Genomic DNA, 27,013 nt, shown 5'->3' with positions numbered 1-27,013 from the left:
GTCTGAAACACGGGTCTGTCAGTCACTCTGCTCTGCTCTGAGCCCAGGAGAAAACTTTCCTTGTATCCTACAACCTTTATCCAATGAGGAGAGAGAACGGCATAAAGGGGCAGTCCTCTCTGTGTGTGTGGGCGGGGACTGCTAACTCCATCTGCTGACAGGAAGTTAGCCAAAACCACCGGATCGCTTACTTTAATCTGCCTCAGACACACCAAGAGGAAACTTCAGAACGGCTTATCAAACTTATTTTTGATGGAAACTGAAATGTTAGTTATTGTTAGACAGTAAAATGTAGAGCCTCAGGTACAGATTTGTCACAAGTGTTTTTACCATGTCTGAGGGATCAATGCAAAAAAAAGATGTGTTGAACATGAGAATCTCAGAATGTTTTACTCCCCTAGTATAGACAAACGCCCTCTAATAAAGCTGGGTTTTTAAATTGCCATTTCAATTGTCGTGTAATCGTGCATTTATCAAACTTTTTTTTTTACTACTGCTACTCTCATACTACTCTTAGTCTCTTTTTTCTGCCGGGAAGACGCTTTTTTAGTAACGCTGGGTTTTAAAAATACAGCTTACTGTATTTCGGGGCTTTCTCTTGGCGTCACGTCCCACTCTGAGTTTGACCAATCAGCAGAGAGTAAATCTCAAGCCCCGCTCAGGGCCGATCTGAGTACCTTCCTCCTTTCGGCCCAGTAGAAGTTCCTGTAGACGTTCCTTTGGGGAGGCGATGGGATGTCATGGTTTGGTGTGGAGGTTTGTGGGAATGTAAAGGCACACTGAGTCCGTTTTTTTCATCCGAAATTGCCGCACGTCAAAAAATAAATTTGACCTCATGCTGTGTCAAGTGCGTTTATACACTGACTCTGATTGATTTGATGTTTTGATGTCCTACCTTAGACATATTGTCAGTCAGTGGATAGTATCAGACCAGTGGTGCCGTCTATGTGATACTCAGGTATACTCAATATACCCACTGAAAATGCATAAATACTTCAGTATACCCAGTACAACAAAACTGTCTAACTAAAGTTAATGTTAATGGTTCTCAAAGTGGGAGGGTTGATAGGGTTCAAGGGGGTCTCCAACTTTTTCTTGAAATTTTACCACTTTTTCTAGAATTCTTTTGAGAAATTTTTAAAAACCTTTTTACTTTTTACTATTTAAATTTATTTAATTTACCAATCTTAAACTTTTTTTTTTTTTCTAGAAATGTTTCAACTTACCACTTTTTTCCAGAAATTTCTCTATAATCTTTCAAAAATGTACGGCGCCTAATTTAAACGTACATTGATTGTTTGTGTATTTCTGGTGTTTTGTCCAATGGGGGTCCGTGGTCTAATTTATGTCAATTTTGGGTCCTTGATGTAAAAAAGTTAGAGAACCAGCGGTCTATGTGATACAAGTATGAACAGTTTACCACCTAGAAAGCAGTTTACCCACTACAAAACATTAGACACTGGTATTGGGGTCGAGTCGAGTCGAGTCGAGTCGGGACCTGCAGGTTGGTCCGCGGTCAGAGGAACTCCTTCAGATTTTAACTCTTAACTGTGTGTGTACTTCCTGTCCGCAGCCCTGCTCTACGCCACCATCTTCGGTAACGTCACCACCATCTTCCAGCAGATGTACGCCAACACCAACCGCTACCACGAGATGCTCAACAGCGTCAGAGACTTCCTCAAACTCTACCAGGTCCCCAAAGGCCTGAGCGAGCGCGTGATGGACTACATCGTCTCCACCTGGTCCATGTCCCGAGGCATCGACACGGACAAGGTAACGCCGCCCAGCGGTGGACTGTAACAGAGTAACTTTACTTGAGTACTGTACTTAAGTGCATATCCAGAGAATGTGTACTTTACTTGAGTATTAGATTTCTTTGGTACTTATTACTCTTACTTGAATACATGTCCAAGACAAATATTAGTACTTTTACTGGAGTTTAGTAGGAAGTAGTAGGAAGGCTGAAAAGTACTGGTTACTTTCAGGTCTTTTTCTAAAATCCTATTGGACACAAGCTGTGTTTGTCTGTGAAGGAAACCCTAACCCCTAAAAGCAGCACATCAGTGCAGCTGAGCAGCAAAGAGTTCATTCTCACTAACAAGAGTTCAAAGCTCCTTACATTCATTTACAAACAATTAGAGTCATTCATTGATGTGGAAAATAAGAAATTTACTCTTACTCTTTTTTACTGAGGAGGAACTATGAAGAACTCAGCTGTGATTGAAAAGAAAAGCACCTAAACCGAGTCGAGTGGAGTTCCAACTGTGTAGTGGAAAGAGGTGCAAAGTAATGGTAGTGGAAACCCTGTTTTACATTGTTTTAACGTTCAAAAAAAAAAAAAAAGAATCTCGCGAGACAGATTTTAATGCAACGAGAAATATCGTCGAGTTTAATCTCGCGGGATCTCGTGGCACGAGATCTCGTCACACCCCTACACTGCAAAAACTCAAAATCTTACCAAGAATATTTGTCTTACTTCTAGTCAAAATGTCATTTCTAGTCAAAACAAATCTCATTATACTTAAAATAAGACTAAAAAGCAGCTTGTTTTTAGACACTTTTTACTTTTTTCAAGCAGATTTTCACTTGAAATAAGTAGAAAAATCTGACAGTGGAGCAAGTTTTTCTTTCTTATTACAAGCACAAAAAACTTTTTTTTTTTTCTACTTATTTAAATTGAAAATTAGTTTGAAACAAGTAAAAAATATCTAAAAACAAGTTATTTTTTAGGTGATGAGTCTTATTTTAAGTGGAAAGAGATTAGTTTTGACTAAAATTGAGACATTTGACAAGAAATAAAACGAATGTACTTGTAACGGAGTAAATTTTGGCCACTCTTACTCAAGTACTGGGGTCGAGTACTCTGTCCATCTCTGGACATCCGTTTGCGGGGTTTGACAGAACGTCCACTCTGACCCGTGTGTCCACAGGTGCTGCAGATCTGTCCCAAGGACATGCGGGCGGACATCTGCGTCCACCTCAACCGGAAGGTGTTCAAGGAGCACCCGGCGTTCCGGTTGGCCAGCGACGGCTGCCTGCGGGCGCTCGCCATGGAGTTCCAGACGGTCCACAGCGCGCCGGGCGACCTCCTCTACCACGCCGGGGAGAGCGTGGACAGCCTCTGCTTCGTGGTGTCGGGGTCACTGGAGGTCATCCAGGACGACGAGGTGGTGGCCATCCTAGGTGAGAGCTCAACTAGTAGGAGCTTATAGTCCCGGCAAAATAACGTTTTCCGACAGAATAATTGTAACAGAATGTTTTTCACCATCCATCATTTCTATGAGGTGTCCAGAACAACATACTAAAAGTCCTAAGAAATCCTAGTTGGGGAAATATGTTTCATTCTCATCAATCCAACATTGATTTACTATATGAAGTCTATGATGCCAATACAATACACCCCAATGGGGCTATTTTGGACCATAAGTCAATTAGTGTTGAGCTCATTTACATATTTAAAATACATTTTCCAAGAAACTTGAATACAGAAAATGTTACTTTTCATGGATACTTTCATTGTGTAAAGTTTCATTGTGGTAGGAGTAAAGGAAAAAAACAGCCCCATTGAGGTGTAGGCTATTGTATTGGCACCATAGACTTTATAGTCCAGGCAAAATAGCGTTTTCTGACAGACTAATTGTAACAGAATGTTTTTCACCATAAATCATTTCTATGAGGTGTCCAGAACAACATACTAAAAGTCCTAAGAAATCCTAGTTGGGGAAATATGTTTCATTCTTATTGATTTACTGTATAAAGTCTATGGTGCCAATAAGGCCAGACAACAATACACCCCAATGGGGCTATTTTTTTCCTTTACTGCTACCACAATGAAACTTTACACAATGAAAGTATCTATGAAATGTAACATTTTTTGTATTACAAGTTTCTTTGAAAATTAATTTGAATATGCAAATGAGCCACACACTTATCAAATATGCCCAAAATACACCCAAATAGGCTTGTTTCTTTTTTTCCTTTACTCCTACCACAATGAAACTTTACACAATTAAAAGTAGGATTTCTTAGGACTTTTAGTATGTTGTTCTGGACACCTCATAGAAATGATGGATGGTGAAAAACATTCTGTTACTATTAGTTCTATTTTTGGGTCCAAAATGAGCTATATTGCCTGGACTATCACACGGTTTTGTTTAAAGGGAGGATTCAACATTTTGTCAAATTGGCCCATTACCATAATCCCTATAGTCATAGCAGTAGGTTCGTCACCTTTAATTGTCGGTGCAAGCTATTTTTAGAACGGCGGAGCAGAGCCGTGAGCTGCTCAGAGCTACGCTACGGAGGCTCATTATGGGATTTCTTGGTTTCCCTCATCAAACTCATCAAATACACAATCCAACAACTCCACAACGCTCTGGTGGACAAGTTGTGAGCTGCACATTCACCACGCTATGAGATAATAACACAACGTTACCACACAGAGGAAATGTAAAAGTTTCTGACGCGTAGGCCTAAATAAAAATCCACCTTTTCAACCAGTGGAAGTGAAAACAAACAGAATCTAAAATTAAACCCAAAAGAAAGTTTCATCAAAGTTATTATTGGTGTGAAGCTGGTCTGGTTTCCAGTGGATACGCTCTCATGTGTCCTCGCTGCTCCGGACAGAAAATAGCGACGGGGCGTCCTGAAACTGGCGTGTAGCCATGGTGACGGTGACGGAGCACGAAGGAGATTTCCTGTTGGAAAGTTCAGTCCAGTTCTGCAGAAAAAAAAACCTCTGGATCTCATCATCCGTCAACACTAAAAGCTGCTTCTGTGAGATCATGAGACATGAAACGTCCTCGTGTCTCTGTCTCTGTCTGCTGCTGCCGAGACGCCAAACCAACACCAAATCACTGGTTCAAACTGAACACAGACGTGTTTATTCCCTCTGAGGTTTGAGGCCATTTTCTCAACTTTTACATATTTTCTTAAATGTATCTTATTAAGATACTTGCAGATGTAACAATACTCAAGTGTTTTATGTCTAAATATTAGAACCTCCGCTGTAAGCACACTGAGGCCAGTTTGTCCTAGAACACTGTAGAAAGAAATAATTTAGGACAAATGCTGGAAATTTGAGGTCTGCTTTTTGAAAAATGTCAAATCCCTTGTGAAAACACTCCTTCAGTCATGAGAATGAACTGTTTTGGTGCTTGAAATAGGATATGAATACAGTAATAGATACGTGTAGAAAACAAGTCTAAAATGACATTTTGTAAGATTGTTTTTTGAGCACAAATGTTGTCATTCTGCCGTTCTATTTTCACCAAATGTCTCAAATGTGAGATAAAAGAAGCTGAATATTGACTTCACATTACATATAAAGCTCATAGCTGCACGTGCAGACCTCAGGATGTTTAAATGACTTGATGAACCCCGGTACCTTTCTGATCATGTGGCCCCCCACCTAACGGCTGTGGCCCTAAACAACCACATAGAGGGTTTATGCCAGCGACCGCCGCTCTCCAGAGGAAACACCTGAGACTGTCACCTGCCACGAGGAGAGACGGCACACAGGAGGAGGAGAAGAAGAAGGAGAAGAGGAGGAGGAGACGCTCTGATGCCTCAACACAACACAAACACAACCTGGTTGCTATTTCTGTCAGAGTGCGTAGGAATGAAGCTCCAGGGCCCTCGTTAGCAAAACATTGTTTTTGTCTGTCTGTGTGTGTGAGTGTGTGTGTGTGTGAGTCAGTGTGTGTGTGTGTGTGAGTGTTGAGCGGTTCAGAAGCCAGCAGACTGAGAGGTGATGGAGGAAGCTGTCGAGGCGGAGCGACGCTGTCAGAGACATTCAGCTCTTCAGCTCCACCTCCGTTCCACACGTCGTTTAACTGAGCTCAAATGTTTCCTGTTCTCTTCTCAAACCAGAGAAACACTCATCTGACAGTGACCCCTCAAAGTGCAGGAAAAACACAGTTTTTATTTGGACCGAACCAACTCACTGTGTTTTTCCTGAACTTTGAAGGGCTGGAAAAAATTATATTATAGCGAATAATGGAACTGTGTATTTTTTTTCAGGTAAAACCTCTTTTAGGCCGTGAAAATAGGCCGTTTCTTTGGGTCTGTTCACAACACTGTATGTTGTAAATCTCTGGGCAGGGCTATTATGGGCTGGCGTTGCTAACGGGAGGAGTGCAGAGAGTCTTCTACTGTAATTAAAGTACTTAGGGGCTATTTGTAGATCATACAACCCCACTTTTAAAAAATGCTACTATCCCTTTAAAGCAGAAGTAAGTGATATGTTTGTGTTAATCTAAGTCTTAAATAGTTGTATCTTCCACAGCAATCACTTCTATAGAGTGTTTGGTCTGAAACACGGGTCTGTCAGTCCCTCTGCTCTGCTCTGAGCCGAGGAGAAAACTTTCCTTGTATCCTACAACCTTTATCCAATGAGGAGAGAGAACGGCATAAAGGGGCAGTCCTCTCTGTGTGTGCAGCCAAGGGATGCGCCTGAATGTGGTGACGTAGGGACGAGGACCAATAGATCCATGACGAGGGCGGGGGCTGCTAACTCCATCGGCTCACAGAAAGTTAGCCAAAACCACCGGATCGCTTACTTCTGCTTTAACCTCTTCATGCAGAGGCCATTTTTGGCAATTTCCGCCTGTTTTTGTATCACTGCAATTAAAGCTTTATAACTACAGAGGTACTAATCCCACAACTATGGTTTATGGCTTAATAATGTACTAACTAACATTAATTAAGGGAGCCTTATTGTAAAGTGTTACCAAATATTCTAACATTTGAGCTGTGATCCATGAAATTAAAACAAAAAAAGACTCCATATCTATTTCTGCTGCTACGAGCTGTTTAGCTGAGTCATGCCTTGTAAGATTAAAAAGTAAACCAGAGTTAGTCTCAGAGTGCAGTGTTGTGTTGTGTTGTGTTGTTGAGCCGGTGGGAGTGAGAGTTGGTGGTGTGTTCAGGTGTCTGGTGGCCTGTGGGTGAAAGCTGTTTGTGAGTCTCCTTGTTCTTCATTTCACGCTTCAGTGGCGTCTTCCTGTCAGCACAAGTGTGAAGAGACTGTGTGTTGTTGTGTTGAAGAGTTTCCTGCTTCAGTCATTGTTGACTCCCCCTCATGCTGATGAATACTCCGGAGCAGTTTTTTATTCCTCAAAGGTCATCTGGAGACCCGGGAGGCCGGTTCCTAGTCCAACTAAAACTTTATATAGTTTTAATAGGGCCTGACAACATAACAACCTCCATAAAACTACACAAAAACCATTTAATATTCCTCCACACTGCTCGTCCACTGCAATTTAGTTTACCCGAAACATTAGGACATTTTTACAGCCCAGACAGTCCTGTATTGCTCTCTGACGTTCATGCGCCTCAGGCAAATTCAATCCAGCTGTTGAGGCTGTAAAAATGTCCTAAATGAGGTAGTTTCCAGTAAACTCTGGACTATCTCCCTTCAGGACACTTGGATTGCAGTGGACGAGCAGTGTGGAGGAATATTAAATGGTTGTTGTGTAGTTTTAATCGACGTTTTTGTGTTGGGCCCTATTACTCTCATAGAAAGTTTTGGTTGGACTATTCATCAGCATGAGGGGGAGTCAATAATGACTGAATTTCATTTATTGTCTCCTGTTTTGCGGTAGTTGTGTCTGTCCCCGCGTCGCCACGGCAGCGATGAATGGGAGCAGATTGAAGTTCCGCTGTTTAGGCTGTTTCCATCCCTCAAAGCCACAGACAGCATCAGATGGAGACTCAAACATGCAGCCAGAAGTTTATTTACTTCAACAAGTCAACATGTTTGTAAAACTAGATCTAATTCAAAGTCTGGCGGAGTCGAGACCCAAGTTGACGCTCGGTGTGTTCAGGTGCAGTGGGAAGCTCCCGTTTGTGTCAGAAACACAGGAATATCAACTCTTTACTGCTGCAAAACAGGAGACATTAAACTGAACATCTTCAGATTCCTTCTGTTAGACCTAAAATGTTAGGAACATACAGCCCCCAGTTGAAATTGCCCAGAATTGTCCTAATGAAGGCAGAAGGCCCAACTCAGTCCTCACAGAGGTGTCCCTTGTCGTCTTTCTTTAGTGTTGAGTTTTTTTTGTTCTTTTCTATCTTTGTGAGTGAGAGGAAAGAGGCTGCTCCTCTCTGACCTGTTTCTGTCTCTGAGTCTCTGTGGCTTCACCTCCAGATGTTTTATCAGCCGACTGCATCGGCTTCGGTTCCTCTCTGGATAAATATTTAGATTTTCAGATCTCTCAGAAACACGCTGAGCCGCTCCGCTGCCTCGCTCCGTACTTTCACATCACATTAGACACTATTTAAAGCCGCACGTCCTCGCAGCAGCGGTTTCGCTTCCTCTTTCCACATGAAGACAGATGTTCCTCTCTGAGCGGCCGCAGCCGTTCATCACTCTGATGGATGTGTGTTTTCACGGCGGAGCTCTGTCGCTCGCTAAACGACGGCGCTCGGCACCGCGACCCTCTGACGCTCCGTCATTCATCCGTCTGCTCCCGAGGCGACGCGGCTTTTATTTAATGGAGGAAGAAAAGATGGAGATGATGAAAGTCGTCTAGTTCCTGCACAGAAACATGGATCTTTTCAAACCCGCTGCTCCGACGACGCTCGGTGACAGAGACTCGGCACCTTCGCTTTATCATCATCAGGTGGACAAACACTTTTTCACACTGATGTGTTTCGGTTTTAAAACACTAAATCACTGTCGCCACGGTGACGCCCGGCTCCATGCTGCTGCAGGGTTTATGACCGGGGCAGAAACACCATCGCATCACTCACAGTGTGTTTCCCCGTTTCATCATCGTGCACTCATTATGTAACAGTTTTCCAAAGGAAGTCACGTGAGCAGTTTAAAGCTTTCCCCGACGGTGACCGGGAGGGGCAAACCAACATTACAAAATGGTTTTACGATTACATATCAGGGGAAAAGAAGAGCGAACTCTTCTTTTCTAATTTGGACTTAATTGTCATCCTCCGACACATCTGCCAAAGAAATAGATGTGCGAAGATTTTTGCTTTTTCTGGATTTCATATCATAAAACAAAATGACATTACCAGAACACATTTACAAGTCCCAAAACAAATTTACATTTCAGAAAACAAATGAACAAGAAACGAAACACTTTAACAAACACCAAGACAAAATTTACAAACAACATCAACCGGAAAGGGAATGTACCAACTCCGGGGTGGAACCGGAAGTGATAACGGGAGCAGCCAATAGGAGTTGTTGTTGTAGTTGATGGAGTTCATGGTGACCAGAGGTGGGTAGAGTAGCCAAAGTAAGAGTATAGTTACTTTAGAGTAATGTTACTCAAGTAAAAGTAAAAAGTAGCCATGCAAACATTTACTTGAGTAAGAGTAGAAAGTACTTGGTGAAAAAGCTACTCAAGTACTGAGTAACTGCTGAGTAACCAATGATTTGTTCCTTTAATGATCAGCGCGTAAATGTATAGGCCTAATCAAATACACAAAGATATAATAGAAATGAAAAAATTCAGATATTGCCAAAGAACAACATGTTAAATGTTGTTCTTTGGTCCAGACGACCTGGATGACTGAGAACCTTCACGGATATTATCCACTATTATCCACGACACATCAGGGCTGACGTCATCCTAATCATTTACTAGCTGCAGTTTCTCAAATTTGAGGCGAAGTGGCCGTCCTGTTTACCGTGGAGAGTTTGTGTGCGGTCATGTGACGGCCGGGCTCTGTCTGATTGGTTAAAAGAAGGCAAATGTCGCCAGTGGCTACATCTGATTGGTGAAACGCAGTCATGTGACAGAGGCTTGGAAGTATCTCCATTAAAACATAAACAAACAGATCGCACATTGGATCGATAATAAAAAGTAGCGACCGGAATGAAGCTCAATGTAACAGAGTAAAAGTACCGCTTCTTCTGACGAAATATACTCAAGTAAAAGTAACAAGTATGCTGCATTGAAACTACTCTTAGAAGTACAATTTATCCAAAAAGTTACTCAAGTAAATGTAACGGAGTAAATGTAGCGCGTGACTACCCACCTCTGATGGTGACCCAAGATGGACAGCGATCGGCGACGGCACCAATCGCTGTCCATCTCGCTGTCAATTTGTCTCAAGCTTTGTAAAAGTGTTCTGGATTTTGTAATGTTGGTTTGACCTCCCGGCCACCATAATATACTGTACTGTACCTGAGCTACAGCCACTCAAAATGATTAACAAAACTGAAAAGACAAGAAGAGAAACTTTAGAGGGATAGTTCACTCAAAATTGAAATTTCTACATCTCATCATCTCCTCCCCCTCATGTGGACTAAGGGCTGGGAGAAGTTTCAGAGTCCTCCGTGTCTTCTCTGAGTTACAGGGGGTCTCGGCGTAGCAGTGCATGTCCATATGACGGTTGCAAATGGATACCAACTGTCTTCGTAACAAAAAGACACACCAAAAAACATCCAAATGCCTCCATGCTGCTCGTATTTAATGTCCCTCTTGTATTGAAGCCCCGAAATGCAACATTTTTCTCGCGAGATTTGACGCCGGCGCAAATCTCGTGAGATTTGGACGGACCAGGAAGAGGAGCTTCCGCTACAAACAAGCTTGAAATATAGACTTGTTTAATTTTTTTCGGAACAATTTCGCATTTACGGACATTACATACGAGCAGCATGGAGGTATCTGGATGTTTTTTGGTGTGTCTTTTTGTTACGAAGACAGTTGGTATCCATTTGCAACCGTTATATGGACATGCACTGCTACGCCGAGACCCCCTGTAACTCAGAGAAGCCACGGAGGACTCTGAAACTTCTCCCAGCCCTTAGTCCACATGAGGGGGAGTAGCTAGATAATGAGTGAAATTTCCAATTTTGGGTGAACTATTCTGTTAACACCATTGCTCTGGACATGGATTACTTCTGATACGAAGGTAAACCGAGATCATTTTAGTTTTGAAACGCTGCTTGGGTTTAATCGGTCACCTCTCTGTATGAGGATGTTGTCAGAGATTTTCTCTGCAAGATAAAAACTCCATGAGATATTTATATTATCCTGCTCAGACGTCCTTAAACCTCACCTCACCTCTGTTTCTCCCCCCGATCCCGTCTGCTCAGCGCTGATGCTTCTGATTATTCCAGAAAACTCCTCCAGGCTTGTTGAAACGAGGACTGTTCATACAGCCTGGCACATTTTGTGTGGCTGTAACTGTAGTTTATGTTCTTAATTCTGATTCATAGCCATCATCAATCTACTCATGCTTTGATCGTCGGTCTTTAAGTCTATTTTACGGCGTCATTTTCTAAAAGCCTGATCGGGGACAATGACTGCAAATCCACCACGGCTTGAAGCATCGGTTGCACTTTAATTAAATGACACAACGTCTCCATGAATTGCTTCTGACAAAATAACCGGATAAATGAAATGACGAGAGTGGGGGAGGTTTTCTGAGAGGGATGGTTAAAGGTAGAGAAAATGCCCCCACAGTAAAGATCTTTAAATTTGGAGAGAGCGCTGAGGGTACTGTCTGTTCTAGCAGGGATAAACAGATGGTTGTCACAGACAGGGGCCAGATTAGAGGAGTGTTTTGAGCCAAAGTGGATTTGAAATTGTGACCAAATTCATAATGTTTACAACAACAAGGTTGGAGGTGTATTGTGAGGAAGAAAGAGGGAGACTGGAAGCGACCAGAGTCGTATTCAAACTCACACCATGACAGCTCAGGCTTCTGGACCCAGAAGATGATTGTCTGAAACATTAGCTGTCCAGTGATAATAAAGCAGGTTTGGCAAACCCAATCCACCCTCAGAGCCTTTAGTGTCTCTGCAGAAGTTTGTTCTGTAGGAGCTTCACCTAGGGTTGGGCCATCTTGACATTTTCAGATCGTCCTACCCGCCCCCGGGGAGATCACCGATCTATGATGCCACTGAAAGCTCTGCTCGGCTCAACTCGACTCTACTCGACTACATAAAGATAATTGGGCTGATTTTGCCCCGATTTTCCCCCTTCCGACCACGGACAGAAATCGCCCGATTACCTTAAACTCTTAAGATTATCTTATAAGATTCTCTTGTAGTGTGTGGTGTGTTAAGAGTCAAAATTCCCCCGACAATCGGCTCGGAAAACGTTCGGCGCCGATAATCGTAAGTATTAAACATGTTCAATACTTACTTACGGCAATACAGCAGCCATGTTTAAATGATCATGTGACCGCCGCTCACAGCCCGTCATGTGACAGCGCACGGGTCCCTATTGGACAGACGCTTGACTGCTCAGCGTCCGGAGCCACAGACACACACAGACACACACAGATGGGATCGTTGTAAAGGCTGAAGTGTCCCGCTTTCATTAAAAAATAAAATTTACGTCGCTCTCATTGTCCATCCCAGAAATAGACCCGAAAGAGTAGCTACAACGACACCCCCGGTATCGCTGCTGATGCGGCGGACATCTTTCTGAGTTTTCTGACCGGAGGGTCAAGATTCTGAAACATCTTAATGTGTGTGGTGAGCTGTGTTTGGAATATCGGAGCACACCACACACAATACAATTGATTGTCGATCGGCACGAGCCCAACCCTTAACCCCCCCAATATGAATGATGATATACTGTAGCCTTTATCAATGGCTTGAAAAAATATATTTTGGGGGAAATATAGGAAGACATTGAAAAAGATAGAGGAATTGGATTTAAATGTTCATGTTTAGGAAGTAGTCTACTTGCCAGCCCATAGGGCCCCATTGTGAACCCGGAAATGTTGAGTACCCCAAAGTTTTATGTTAGAAATATATAGTATGGGTCCCCAGTATTCAGAAACTGCCGGATGCTAACTTATATATATTGGGCAATTAGCATAACAGACATAATTAGCATAAATGAGCATAATTGCCTATATGGGCAATATTTCAACAAAATTGACTTGGCTGATCTGGGCAATATTGGAGTGGTTTTAGGGGTTATTGATGATGCTGAATTCAAAATTCAAAATGGCTGTCTAAACCGGAAGTAACCAGATTTTAACCACCAGTGGGCCGATTTTGATGGACCAAAATCTGGTCACTTCCGGTTTAGACAGCCATTTTGAATTTTGAAAATGTCAGAAATGGATTCAGCATCATCAATAACCCCTAAAACCACTCCAATATTGCCCAGATCAGCCAAGTCAATTTTGTTGAATATTGCCCATATAGGCAAATATGCTAATTTATGCTAATTGTGTCAATTATGCTAATTGCCCAATATATATAAGTTAGCATCCGGCAGTTTCTGAATGCTGGGGACCCATACTATCTATTTCTAAAATAAAACTTTGGGGTACTCAACATTTCCGGGTACTCATTGTTGGCAAGTAGACTAAAGTGGATCTTTCCTGCCAGAGAGAGATTAATGGACCTGATGAATTAAAAAAAGAAAAAAGAAAGAAACAAGTCGGGAGCTGGAGAGACTTTTTGGCGTCTGTCATCAAAGACAAGTCAAAGTGAACCTGCTTCAGAAGCACAAAGCAGCCGCCTCCAAGCTCAACGTGTTGTTTTCACAAATATCCTCCACTGTCAGAGGCGAAGGCGGCGCTGGAGCAGCTTCATGCGTCGACTCCTCTGGCTCAGACTCAGTCCTGGCTGTCGGCAGCAGCAGCAGCTCTGCAGCGTCGGAGGGAATCAGATGTGATGGTTTGTGTCACTGAAGCAGGAGGACGTTCAGACCAATCAGCACCGTCAGCAGCACGGAGACTTGACTGACTGTCAGATTTAATATAAAACAGTGTTTCTGTCCGGACGTGGTGGAGGTGTCAGCAGAGTCACGTTACCCACAGAGCCTCACGGTCGCCGGCTAACTGTTGTTTTCATTGTATTTATATTAAGATGTTCCGTGGGTTCAGTCTGGCCCGTGGAGGCTCCTGGAGGCCACCGAGAATGAACCAGAGAGAAAATCTGTCAAACAGCTGAGACACATGAAGGAAGTGTCAGAAATATATGCTAGTCTGACAGGAGAGAGACATACACTAGGTTTTACATATGATCTCGTTTCATGTCTCATTTTCGTGACAAGGTCAGCTGACTCTTCACAGAGAAAAATAGGGGTACAGAAGGGGGACATTTCTGTACTTAAAGGTACAGTTCTGTCCTACTGTAGCCTATAGGGCCAATTATTGTACTCTAGAGTACCTATGTGTACCTTTTGGGGGTAGAAAAGGCACATAAATGTTCCAGAATGGCAAAAGGTACATATATGTATATGTATATGTGTAAAGGTACATTATCAGAGACCTATGAGGTGACTATTAATATGATTTAACATAGGGATAATAATTAAACATTCAACTTTTATTTTTTAAATATATGTAATGGAGGTCCGCAGGTGGGCCACAGTCATGAGGTACCAGTAAGGAGAAGTTGTGGCGGTAGCGGAACCGGAAGTAAACTCACTCACCCATAAAAGACGTGCTAACCAAGTTGTCAAGTGGTTGTCAACGTCTTGGCGAAGCGGTTAGTTGCGGGAGGTCGTGGGATCGATCCTCGCTCAGGACAGGTCACAGAGCAAACACACACACCAGTTACATATATACCCGTTAGATGCTAGGTGCACAATTGTACTTAAACTGGTACATTTTGAAAAGGTACAAAAATGTACCGGCACCAATGGGTACAAAATTGTCTCTAAAAAAGGTTAAAGGCCTGGAGCGACAAGGGTTTGTACCCTTTTGAATATCAACTCTTGACTTGCTTCAAGTAAAAAAAACTTCTCGGCGCATGTTTGAGTCGCCATCTGAAGCTGTCTGTGGAAAAAAATGTACACTTGAAACAAGTAAAGAGTTGATATTCCTGTGTTTATGACACCAATGGTAGCTTTCCAACTGCACCTGAGCACACCGCGCACGGCAACTTGGGTCTCGCGCGAGACTCCGGGAGACTTTGAATTAGATCTAGTTTTACAAACATGTCGGCTTGCTTGAAGTAAATAAACTTCTGGCTGCATGTTTGAGTCTCCATCTGACGCTGTCTGTGGCTTTGAGGGATGGAAACAGCCGTGGCGACGCGGGGACAGACACAACTACCGCAAAACAGGAGACATTAAACTGAAAAGCTTCAGATTCCTTCTGTTAGACCTAAAATGTTAGGAACATGCAGCCCCCAGTTGAATTTGCCTGGAATTGTCCTTTAACTGTTCATATTGACCCATACTTTTGCATTCTTCCATATGAATATTTTTTGAATGTTTCGTAATGTGTCTGTCATTGAGAAAAGCTTTTGTACTGTAGATAAAATGTTGCCAGCGCTATGTTTCACCGTCCGTGTTGGTGTTGGTTGGTCTGCAGGTAAAGGCGACGTGTTCGGGGACGTCTTCTGGAAGGAGATGACGCTGGCTCAGTCCTGCGCCAACGTGCGAGCGCTGACCTACTGCGACCTCCACATCATCAAACGGGACGAGCTGCAGAAAGTCCTCGAGTTTTACGCCAACTTCGCCAACCACTTCGCCAGGAACCTGGTCCTCACCTACAACCTGAGGAAGAGGGTGAGCAGGGTTTTTTTCTTTCTTTTTTATTTTAGCATTTAGCACTTTAAGACTAAAACTTAAAGGGATAGTTCACTCAAAATTGAAATTTCTTACTCATTATCTCCTCCCCCTCATGTGGACTAAGGGCTGGGAGAAGTTTCAGAGTCCTCCGTGGCTTCTCTGAGTTACAGGGGGTCTCGGCGTAGCAGTGCATGTCCATATAACGGTTGCAAATGGATACCAACTGTCTTCGTAACAAAAAGACACACCAAAAAACATCCAAATACCTCCATGCTGCTCGTATGTAATGTCCCTCTTGTATTGAAGCCCCGAAATGCGAATTTGTCCCGAAAAAAATTTAATAAGTCTATATTTTTAGCTTGTTTTGTAGTGGAAGCTTCTCGAAGCTCCTCTTCCCGGTCCGTCAAATTTGGACGAACTGGAAAGAGAAGCTTCTGCTACAAACAAGCTTGAAATATAGACTTATTTCATTTTTTTCGGGACAATTTGGGGCTTCAATACAAGACAGACATTACAGACGAGCACTATGGAGGTATTTGGATGTTTTTTGGTGTGTCTTTTTGTTACGAAGACAGACCCCCTGTAACTCAGAGAAGCCACGGAGGACTCTGAAACTTCTCCCAGCCCTTAGTCCACATGAGGGTGAGTAGATAATGAGAATTGAATGAAATTTCAATTTTGGGTGAACTATCCCTTTAATTTCCAGCTTCATATCAGAAATAAACACATCCTATCACAATAACGTAAACTGAGCACGCTCGTGTCAGTGTTAACAGGAAGTAGGCTACATTGTTTACAGTGAGAGTTCAACACACTGCAAAAAAGTTACGGACCAGGCTAAAGACTAATGCTAAGCTAATAGTAGCCTACATATAATCAATGAGGAGGTGAACGTGTGAATGTCTGTGTCATCGTTTCATCGAGTTTTTAAATCAAAAAGCGGGTCTAGAGGATTTTTTTCAGTGTTTTTCTCGACTTTGACGGTGTCAGATGGAAACGCAGCAAAAAGAGATGAGTTTTCAAAATAAAACGTCAGAGTGGATGAAGCCTCGGAGGAGAAGAAGGGAGGTTCAGCGCTTTTCTTTCTGTTGTAATTCAAGAGGGACGAGTGGAGAACGGACGGAGACACTGTATCACTGCTCACACACAAACACACACACACTCAAACCTGCTGTGAAGTATGAAAACAAACAAACATTACCGTGCTGTGGAGGAGGAGGAGGAAGAGGCGCTTGATTTACACACAGTGACATCTACACCACTGAGGTGTATTTGTCTACTTCAGTGTGTGGAGAAGTTGATCTGGTGTATAGTCCAGGCAAAATAGCGTTTTCCGACAGACTAATTGTAACAGAATGTTTTTCACCATCCATCATTTCTATGAGGTGTCCAGAACAACATACTAAAAGTCCTAAGAAATCTTAGTTGGGGAAATATGTTTAATTCTCATCGATCCAACATTGATTTACTGTATAAAGTCTATGGTGCCAATACAATACACCCCAATGGGGATACTTTTTTCCTTTACTGCTATCACAATGAAACTTCACACAATGAAAGTATAGATGAAAAGTAAAATTTTTAGTATTACACGTTTTTTTGAAAATTAATTTGAATAAGTGAGCAATATGGAATATGCCCAAAATACATCGGAATAGGCCCATTTTTTGCCTTTACTCCTACCAGAATGAAACTTTACAGAATGTATTTATCCATGAAAATTACCATTTCTGTATTTCAAGTTTCTTGGAAAATTAATTTTAAATATGCAAATGAGCTCAACACTAATTGACTTATGGTACAAAATAGCCCCATTGTGGTGTATTGTATTGGCACCATAGACTTTATACAGTAAATCAATCTTGGATTGATGAGAATTAAACATATTTCCCCAACTAGGATTTCTTAGGACTTTTAGTATGTTGTTCTGGACACCTCAAAGAAATTATGTATGGTGAAAAACATTCTGTTACAATTAGTTCTATTTTGGGTCCAAAATGAGCTATATTGCCTGGACTAATAGGAAACAAACAAACCCTTGTGATCACAGGTCTGTTCCGATGTGAGAAGAAAACAAACTTCACACCGTTTTCCTTCTTCTGCTGCAGTTTTGTTTCTCGGTTCAGTGTTGACACAAACACCCGGCTGTATAAGTGTATAAGTGTGCGTGTGTGTGTGTGAGTGACGATCGTCTTGTTGTCGTCTGAAGACTTTACATAAGCTGCTTTGTTCTCGGCTCAGAGCAGGTGTGATGTCGCCCTGTGGAGGTGGATGATGACAGAGTGCTGCCTACACACACACACACACACACACACACACACACACACACATATTCTTGTAATGCTATCTTTGTGAGGACACTCATTGACATAATGCAGGGGTGGGGAACCTTTTTCATATCAAGGGCCATTTCAATTTTTATAAAGTCCTCCGAGGGCCATAGCCTACTATTATGAACACATAACTAGGGATGTGAAAAAAAAAAAAAAAAAAGACGAAAAAAGTCTATAACTGCTGTGTTATAAGCCTCATGACTGCTGCATTTCTAGACTCACCTGTTTTTCACGAACTCTCCTTCAGCGTGAGGTTTCAGCTTCGTGGCTATTAATTCACTCACCACAAAACTTGCACGCGTAATATATTCTCTCTGTCAGTCTGCGGTCGTGAGAAGGCTACTTGTTGAGCACCCAAACTCCGACGAAGAGCATTCATTTTATCCAAACGCATTTGTCCTCTCAACTCGTCGAGTTGTTTCGAGCTGCCAGCGCCTCGCCACAAACTAGGCACACTGGCTTGCCTTTCACTTCAACAAAGAAAAAGTCATTTGTCCATTTTTCCTGGAATACGCGACATTCTGCGTCCACCTCCCTTTTCTTGACAGTCGCCATGATCCATCACTTGTGTCAATCACTCCGGCCCAATGCAATGACACGTACATCACATGCTGTATTCACTGACCCTGACGTTGACTCGGACATAGGACATAGGCCGTCTGTTTCTCTCAGAAAACTAATGGCTGGCGATATATTTTTCCCTGCTTTTTTTTTTTATGTATTCATATGCATACGATATAAAATATAAAAATTGTATTGCATTGCGGGCCGATTGAAATGGTCTCGCGGAGGCTCCTGGAGGCCGGACGTTCCCCACCCCTGACATGATGTATTCCCTAGCGCCGTACCTTAACCTTAACCATCCAAAACAAATGCCCAACCTTAACCATTACTCTAAACCTCATTTAAACATAATTACAACCTAACGTCTTAACCCTCAAACAGCCCTTGGAAAAAGTGAGGACTGGCCAAAATGTCCTCACTCTGTTGGTTAAAAACTCACAACGTAGTAAGAACAAAAACGCACACACACGCTCGGCTCAGTCTGACGTTTTGATTCTCCTCAGTCTGTCTGAAGGGAACGTAACAAATAACAAACCTCAGAATTGATTTGATTATTTGTCACAGATTCAGAAGAGATAGCTGTGTTTTTTTATGCCTCCACACCATCCATCCATCCATCCATCCATCCATCCATCCATCCATCCATCCATCCATCCATCCATCCATCTGTGTCTCATGAGGGTGATACCTCAGAAGGTCAAAGGTCAAGGGGTACTATGACAACTATTACTGCCAATAATAATACCATTGTTATAGTATTATTATATTATATAACTGTTATAATAACTCTGATCCAAAGTGCTTTGACAAACAAAACCGCAGCATTAAACGACCGAAACAGGACGGAGAGAGAAAACAAACAATGTACATCAATATGACTCAGGACAAAGAGAAGGATCAGCATAAACAAACACACACACAATGATGCAGAAAAAAAAAAACACCGATATGGAGTTGGATAATAAAAGAATAAAAGAACCCCCCCCCCCCCCTCCTCTAAAACCCTTCTGCACCTCTTCAGCTCTGTTCAACAGGAGAACAGCCTGTTCGCTTCAGGCTCATTCTGATAAAGTCACAAACACGTCGGGTTGATAAAGGTTTCATCAGAGTTTAATGAAGCATCTGTTGTTTTGTTCTGCTCCTCTTCCTCCTCTTCTTCCTCTCTGGCGGTGGCGGACTGGCCATCAGGCCACCGGGACGCTTCCCAGTGGCCTGATGGCCATCCGTCACACAACAATCAATTAGCTCCGCTGTGTTCACTCTAGTAGTCGAGAGAAATGGAGGGACAGAAGAAAAGGAAAGGTGGAGCAGAGAGAGAGAGGAAATGTTGCAAAATAAGCGACATGTTCACCAGGAGGGAAGGTCAGTCAAAAACGCTGTAGCTTTCAATCACCGCCACCACCGCAGACTGTGTGTCTCACGGAGGGTTAATTCCACCACCTCTTAAACAACAATAGTGGAAGTCACATGCGCTGCCCCCAGCCCCCTCCACACACACACACACACACACACACACACACGGCCCGACAATCAAAAAAGTTAATTTATTCCAGTTTTGATAAATTTGATAAGTTTGATGCTTGAAAGTAAAGTTAATTATTGAACATCCGAGCTAGTATTTCTCTCTCTCTTTTTAAAAATATAGGCCCATTGTTTTGTGTGTCTTGCCTTGTACATTTGTGTATCCTATGGCTGCTGTCCTCATGGGTTTCTGAGGATTCACCCATTGCTATAACATTTGAAAACAGGGTTTTCAATGAAAATCATATATTCAAATAGATAACTTATTGGTCACTCCTAAATTTCTTTTAACTATCAAATAGGGTTAGAATACACAACTAGAGGAATGGTGGTCTGCATGAGAAGGGTGGCCTGGAATGGCATCAAATTCCCGGCCTGAATTATTGTCCCAGTCCGCCACTGCTCTCTGGTCATCAGCTGCAGGACTTAACGAGTCCTTCAGCCCCTGAAAGGTCAGTTTAATACGACCTTCTATTGATCGACACCACGGCGCCGATCAATGCACAGATTCCATCGGTGATCCATCAGCCTCCTGACCCCGCCCACCACCGTCTTCTCCTCGCCGCTGTGAGCTGAAGTGAAACTGCTTTAAAACCACAGACAGACCCACCTGACACCTGATGAGACAGACGCTCTCAGAAAAAACTTTAAATACACACGGTTCAGAAACAGGAAGTGAGGACACAGGGGCGACCATCACAACACACACTTCCTCGTTTTGCTGCAGCTTCTTCAGAACCAACATGGAAACGACTAAAACAAGCGCCACCGCCGTCAACACGAGTCCCAGCTCACATCCTCTTCATCACAGAACATTTTAACCACTTTGAAATCTCCTTAAAGGGTTCACAAGATACTCACAAGGCCACGCAGACCTCGACTTTTGACCTTTGAGCAGCAAAACCACCGTACTTTTCGGACTATTGAGTGCACTTGAATATAAGCCGCACCAACTAAATTTTAAAAGAAAAAATACATATATAGGCCGCACTTGAATATAAGCTGCAGGTTTTCATGTTGTAACATGAGATATTTCCACAGAAAGACAGTAGGAACTGTGACAGTCTGTTTTGGTTCCGCTCCTCTCCTCCATGTGCATCTGTTTACAACGAAGGATAATACATAACATATATGATGTTACGACGTGTGTGTTTGTGTAGTCTTAACCGTCATAAACAAAAGATTACGGGTTACGGAGCGCGTTTGTGTCGCGGTGCAGAGACGAGAGCTGGGGAAAAAGTAGCGGCTTATAGTCCGACAGTTCATCCTTGAGTTGAGTTCAAGTCTGAGTTCTGTTCCTGTTTGCCCATATTTGGGTTGGGTCGTCAGGAGGGCGGAGTCAGACCCTGGCAAGTGAAGTAAAGCTTCAGAAACCCGTCGGTGGAGTCCATCTTTGTTTTATGAACTTATTTTACTGCGTTGATCTGTAGTTCAGTCGCTATTTAAAGATTATATGATCATTTTCCAAAAGAAAATCTTCCATCATCTGTTTCCCTCTCTGTTTTCATGTGTCTGAAACTCATTTGTAGAGAATTCATGAGGCAAAATGAAAACACCTGTGCAAAACAAAACAAAGCAAAGCGTTTTATCAGGTGGATTGTTAATAAAGCTGAGTAAACCAGCGCTCAGGTGTTGGTCTGTTTTTCACTGAGCCGTGTCAGATGAGAACGAACACAGAGCAGAGCAGGAATGAAGACGAGGTATAAAACACTGACGGTGGCCATAAAGGGCTCTCTCTCTCTCTCTCTCTCTCCCTGCTGTAAATCGATGTGAGAGCCGCCGTGTCTTGTTCTGCTTGGCTGTGCAATAATGACGCTGGTGAAGAGAGATGACCTGCCAGAGCCGCTCTCACCTCCAAACCCTCGGCCCACAGAACCTCCACCTGCCTGCAGCAGCTCGCTGAACATCTCATCTCACAAGATTTACATTTAAAGTTCAACTACTTTACCAGTAAACTTCAGGAATCTGAAAATATTCTCCTTTTCTATAGAAGTTTACTGTATATCGAGTCACATTCTCAAATCTCAGCTCCAGAGAGACGTCTGCAGCTGAGATTTAGTGGTTTTCTACTCTCACACAGCTGCCAGTCAAAGAGGTTGTTTATTCATATTGTTGGTTTCAGCAGCAGCAGCAGACGCCTCCGTCCTCAACTCGGTTCCTCACAGGTGCTATGTGCCATCTGTTGACCTGTGTGAATATTGCACGTTAACACGTTAACAAGGGAAGAACAAAAAAGTTTGCATTTAACCACTACACAGAAAGATCTTGTGACTCATGCAAAGGAGAGGGGTTAGGTGGAGGCAGATGATTGGCTATGGCGACCCCTGAAGGGAACAGCAGAAAGGAAAAGAAAAAGACTCAGTGTAAAAACGTATGGCTGCCTGCTTTAACATTTAACTTATTTAGTTTATTATCTCATCAATTAATCTCATAATAAACCTCTTTAATTCCTGAATATGCACTTTTTAAATCTTTACACTCCACACGTGTCTTTTTAAACTGTCAATTTATGCAAAAATCTGGAAAATTACCTAAAAACATGTAGTACTGTTACGGCCGAAGGGGGTTCGGCCTTGTCTGTGTCTCTCTCCCTTCTCCCTCACAGCTCCACCCAGGCCTCAATCACCAGAACGAGGCTCACCTGGGCTGGCCAGTTAAATACCTTGCAGCTGACACTGGAAAGTGGGGGCAGTGCGTGGGGACTGCTGGGCTTGCCTTCCTCCCATCATGGCTTTTGTTTGTTTTAGTTTGTGTTATTTGTTTGTATCACTTTTATGTTTTTGTATTAAATCTCCTTTTAGTTAATTTAGTGCCTTTGTGTTTGGGTCATTGCTTGGGTCCATTGTTATGCCCCTCTGGGCCAACGAAGTTCTGGGGCGTAACAATTGGGGGCTCGTCCGGGATAGAACAACCATGAGGTGAAGTAAAGGTTTGTAGCTGTAGTAGTCTTCTTTGCAAGATGGTTTGTGATTTAACTGCCTGCCTGTGTTTACTTGAGAGCTCCCTGTAAGGTAGTCGTCGGGCAGAGAGAGACTCTTGTGCCACTTTGTTGTTTTGCCTTTCTTATTTTTGGTGGTGAAACCTGGGTGTGGGTACGTTTTCTGTGTGGCAGTGGGCCTTGCCTTGGTCCATTGTTCACTCACAGAGTTCAACGTTTAAAGAAGCCTCCCGGAAAGCCACTGAAGACTAGATAGTTAACCATATCACAGGGTGACTCTCCACAGCGTCACTCTTCAGCAGAGTTGCACAGCAGCGTAATCACAATCACTTCTGGGTTGACTCTACCTCTAGTTTCGTCTGGATTCTGTGTAAAATGGTAACAGTAACTTTGGGGATGTGACTTATTGTGTGGTTCCTGCACAGTACGTTCGTTGGGTCGTTCGGTTGCAGCTTAGGTGTGAGTTGGCAACATTTTGTGTAGCAGTGGCTACTGTGTGACCTCTTTTGTCTTGTGCTGTGGCAGACCACTTTCGGTTGAGTCACTTGTGTATGTTACTGGTTGCTTAGTTGTGGCTTCGTTTGGACCTCGTGTGCGTCACTCCATAGATCAGTGGATCTTTATGTGATGGAGTTGACTTAGTGTTTTATAAGGTCAGTGCCTGGTTAATGGCAGACTGGCCAGTTAAATACCTTTCAGCTGACACTGGAAAGCGGGGGCAGTGCGTGGGGACTGCTGGGCTTCCTGCCTCCCATCATGGCTTTTGTTTTAGTTTGTGTTATTTGTTTGTATCACTTTTATGTTTTTGTATTAAATCTCCTTTTAGTTAATTTAGTGCCTTTGTGTTTGGGTCATTGCTTGGGTCCATTGTTATGCCCCTCTGGGCCAATGAAGTTCTGGGGCGTAACAAGTACAGTAACCACAAAAACACTTAAAAGTAGAATGCTCCACTCATCATTTAGTACTATGAACTATGGAGCCTTTTAAGCTGAAGATCTTTTTTTGACTTTGTTTATGAAAATGGTTAGGGTTAAATGAAGCAGTAGTTTGCAGTGATAACTGGATTTGTAATGTGCAAAATAAGCTATACTTCAGCCTACACGTTTTTGGTCTAAATGTCTATTGTACACCTTCTTATTTTATCTATTTAATTTGTTGATTTTGCTCATTTGTAATTTCAATTGGTGCTGTGTCAGTAAACACACAAACAGCAGCAGCAGGTGAACATGATGGAGCCTCAGGCGGTTTCTTCGGCTGCTGGTGGAGACCAAACACTGAGCTGAAAGACAGACTCCACCACCATGAGCCATGAGGTGTCGGTGAGGGGGTCACAACTGGTTTCTGATGAAAACAAGTCACCAGACTCCTCAACTGCAGCAGGTTTTGAGTTTGTAATAACAGAGTCCTGAATGTTTAGAGTCGGTGCAGACTGTGGGATTTACATCCAGCCCAGCAGAGAGCAGCTTCAGTCGGCTGTATATCAAAGGGGCGGCGGCCTGACGTATAGTTCCTGTCAGGAGCAACACGGCAGCAGAGGTTGAAGATTAGCAGTTCTCTCACGTCCTGTGTTGCCTCCTCATCATCCTCATAGAGCTCCGTCCAGCTGGATCCAATTTCAGCAGGTCAGGAGCTCACCGATTGGCTCAGGGTTCAACATACTGATGACATCGCTGAGTGGAAAGCATCGGTGCCGCCACCGGTCGGTCGGTCAAAGACTCGTCAGCCTCAGCAGAGGTCAGCTGTAACACGACCTTCACTTCCTGCTTCACCTGCAACAGGTGGAGCTGCAGTGGAGGTGTTTAATTAAAGGACCATGACCTGTTTTCACACAGTGTCATGGTATAGATACAGGTGAGTCGGGCCTGACTTTACAGAATAACCCTGGAAATCTTATTTTATTTATTTTAATGTTTATTTAACAGGGACAATACATGCAACATTGCCACAAAGAATGAAAAATGCGATGCATACAAGACATCTAGCTTCAGCTAATTTGCAGTCTTTGTCCCTGGTCAGGCTAAAGAAGGATAAAAGACACTGAATACAATAAGTGCAATAATACAAATACAGTGAATAACACAGTGAATATGTATCATGAATAAATAAACACAGCTACAAAATTTAGATTCAGAAATTGCACAGATTAAATACATTAAACATTAGTAAAATGCTGTATTGACAGTGACTTGAGAGACGTTAATGTTCACATTTCTGCTGCTGCTTAAGCCAATGTTTAGCTTTAGCACTAAACATCATTCTGTTTGGGATTTGATTTCTGGTGGTAAAGAATTCCATAGGTTATTTAAATATTTGTGTTTTCCTCAAAACACAAATATTTAAAAAAAAATAAGATTTGTTATTTACTGTAGAGTGAACACATTTTTAGAAAAAAGTTGTAATTTTACTGTATATTTTGAGAATTATAAATACTAATACCATATCATAGTAAATAAGGGAGTGTCTTTGAGTAAAACCCCTACATTACTGTAGATTTTTAATAAAAATATGTGTTAATGTTCATATTTCATTCATTGTTCATATTTTTTTTTAAATTTACTTTTGTGTTTCATTGGTACAGTCAAGAGCTTGTTTTTTTGCATTTCACTGCACTGTTTTTTAACCTTGGTTTTAGCTTTGCATGTGACCAATAAACTAATAAACCAATTATCTATCTATCTATCTATCTATCTATCTATCTATCTATCTATCTATCTATCTATCTATCTATCTATCTATCTATCTATCTATCTATCTATCTATCTATCTATCTATCTATCTATCTATCTATCTATCTATCTATCTATCTATCTATCTATCTATCTATCTAGTCCAGTCCAGTTGGTGCAGTGTGACGTCAGGGCCCCTCAAGTTAATATTTCAGACAAAAGGAAACTAAACAAAAAGCTGAACTTTCTCCTGCATTAATTCATAAGTCATGAGAAAAAGTGAGACTGAAATTGACCTCAACGTCCTGTAGAGAACACTTCAGTTTTAACCCTGAACCGTCTGCACTTGTTCCAACGTTTAGATCAAAGCTTTAGAAAAAGAAAAGGCTTCCTACATGATTTTACTTTTTTTTCTGATCAGGGCTCAGAGCTGTGTACAGCACAGAGACGTTTCTTTAATAATGAATGAGCTTGTTTTAACAGCAGAAGCAGATGCTCGATCCACACACACTTTACGATGCGAGTGCTCGGTCCGACGCGGCTGAACATGCACTTTTAATTGATGGCCCGAGGCTCCGGGTGGGACTCTCTGAGATCTGCTCTCCGATCTCAGAAGAGGAAAGTGAGGAAACATTTTCTTCGCTGTGTGTCACCTGCTGGTTTCCTCAGGACTCAGCTAACATGGTGCATGGCTAGTCAGCATAAAGGTGGATTCAGCATCGTCAACACAAGTCAACAGCACAAACATGAGTCAATCAAGTAAATCTGATCAGTAAATCCACTGAATGTTTTCATATCAGTTTTAATTTTTATTCTTTTTTACTGACAATATGATACAGAGAATCCCCACACAACAGACAGATATTCTTCCAACCTTTAATAACAAACTCTTACCACAGATACTGTACCGTCAATTGAAGACCATGCACTGGGGAGTTGATGAAACTGAATTGAGAGCAACGCTTAAGAGTTTTGATTTTTTTCTTTTCTTCAGGGAGTTGATAGAAAACATGAATAATAGACGTAAAACTAAGTGCTTGGCCAAGTGAACCTTAAAGAAATCATCCAACAGCTGCTCCACTGCCCGGTGGTTCACCTGCATCACCGATGGCTGTGATTTAGTGTGGTTGGTTGGTTGGTTTACTTTATTAATCCCTCTGAAGGGAAATTGATTGTCACTCTGTACGTACAACATCCAACACACAATACTACAACATGACAAGCATTGACAACTCAGGCAGTACAATAAGTGCAATGCAATGCATTACTTAGCATAGCACACAACAGAAAACAACAATAATCAACAACAATGTTCATTAAAAAACTTCACTGCACCAGGTTAGAGGTGTGCTCTGTCAGACCTCTGACCTCTGACCCAGCAGTGATGTCATGGGGTCTTGGAGGACACCTGTACTTGAATGCGATAAGGTTTTCAGGTTCAGATTTTCAGTTGCTGTTCAATAGCTGAAACGCAGCTAATGAGTCAGTTTTAGAAGAACCTTTTCAGCTCTGTGTGGACTTCTGTTTGGA

The 27,013-nt window shown here is 42.4% G+C and overlaps 1 protein-coding gene across 2 annotated transcripts in view; it reads left to right on the top strand.

Moving 5' to 3' along the window:
* The window catches only part of LOC146992604 (voltage-gated delayed rectifier potassium channel KCNH1-like), a 73,179-nt gene that overhangs the window by 44,709 nt on the left and 1,457 nt on the right, over positions 1-27,013 (top strand). For both annotated transcript variants that reach the window (XM_085787668.1, XM_085787659.1), the window contains 3 exons: positions 1,574-1,773; positions 2,931-3,183; positions 15,262-15,458. In XM_085787668.1, the coding sequence (XP_085643794.1) occupies positions 1,574-1,773; positions 2,931-3,183; positions 15,262-15,458 (650 nt within the window). The remainder of the gene's footprint in view (positions 1-1,573; positions 1,774-2,930; positions 3,184-15,261; positions 15,459-27,013) is intronic.

Source organism: Trachurus japonicus, chromosome 1 (genome assembly GCF_045865225.1).
Source record: "Trachurus japonicus isolate A0001 chromosome 1, Traja_1.0".
Classification (NCBI taxonomy): Eukaryota; Metazoa; Chordata; class Actinopteri; order Carangiformes; family Carangidae; genus Trachurus; species Trachurus japonicus.
The sequence above is the reverse complement of the archived record's forward strand: the minus strand, read 5'-3'. Positions and strand labels throughout refer to the sequence as shown.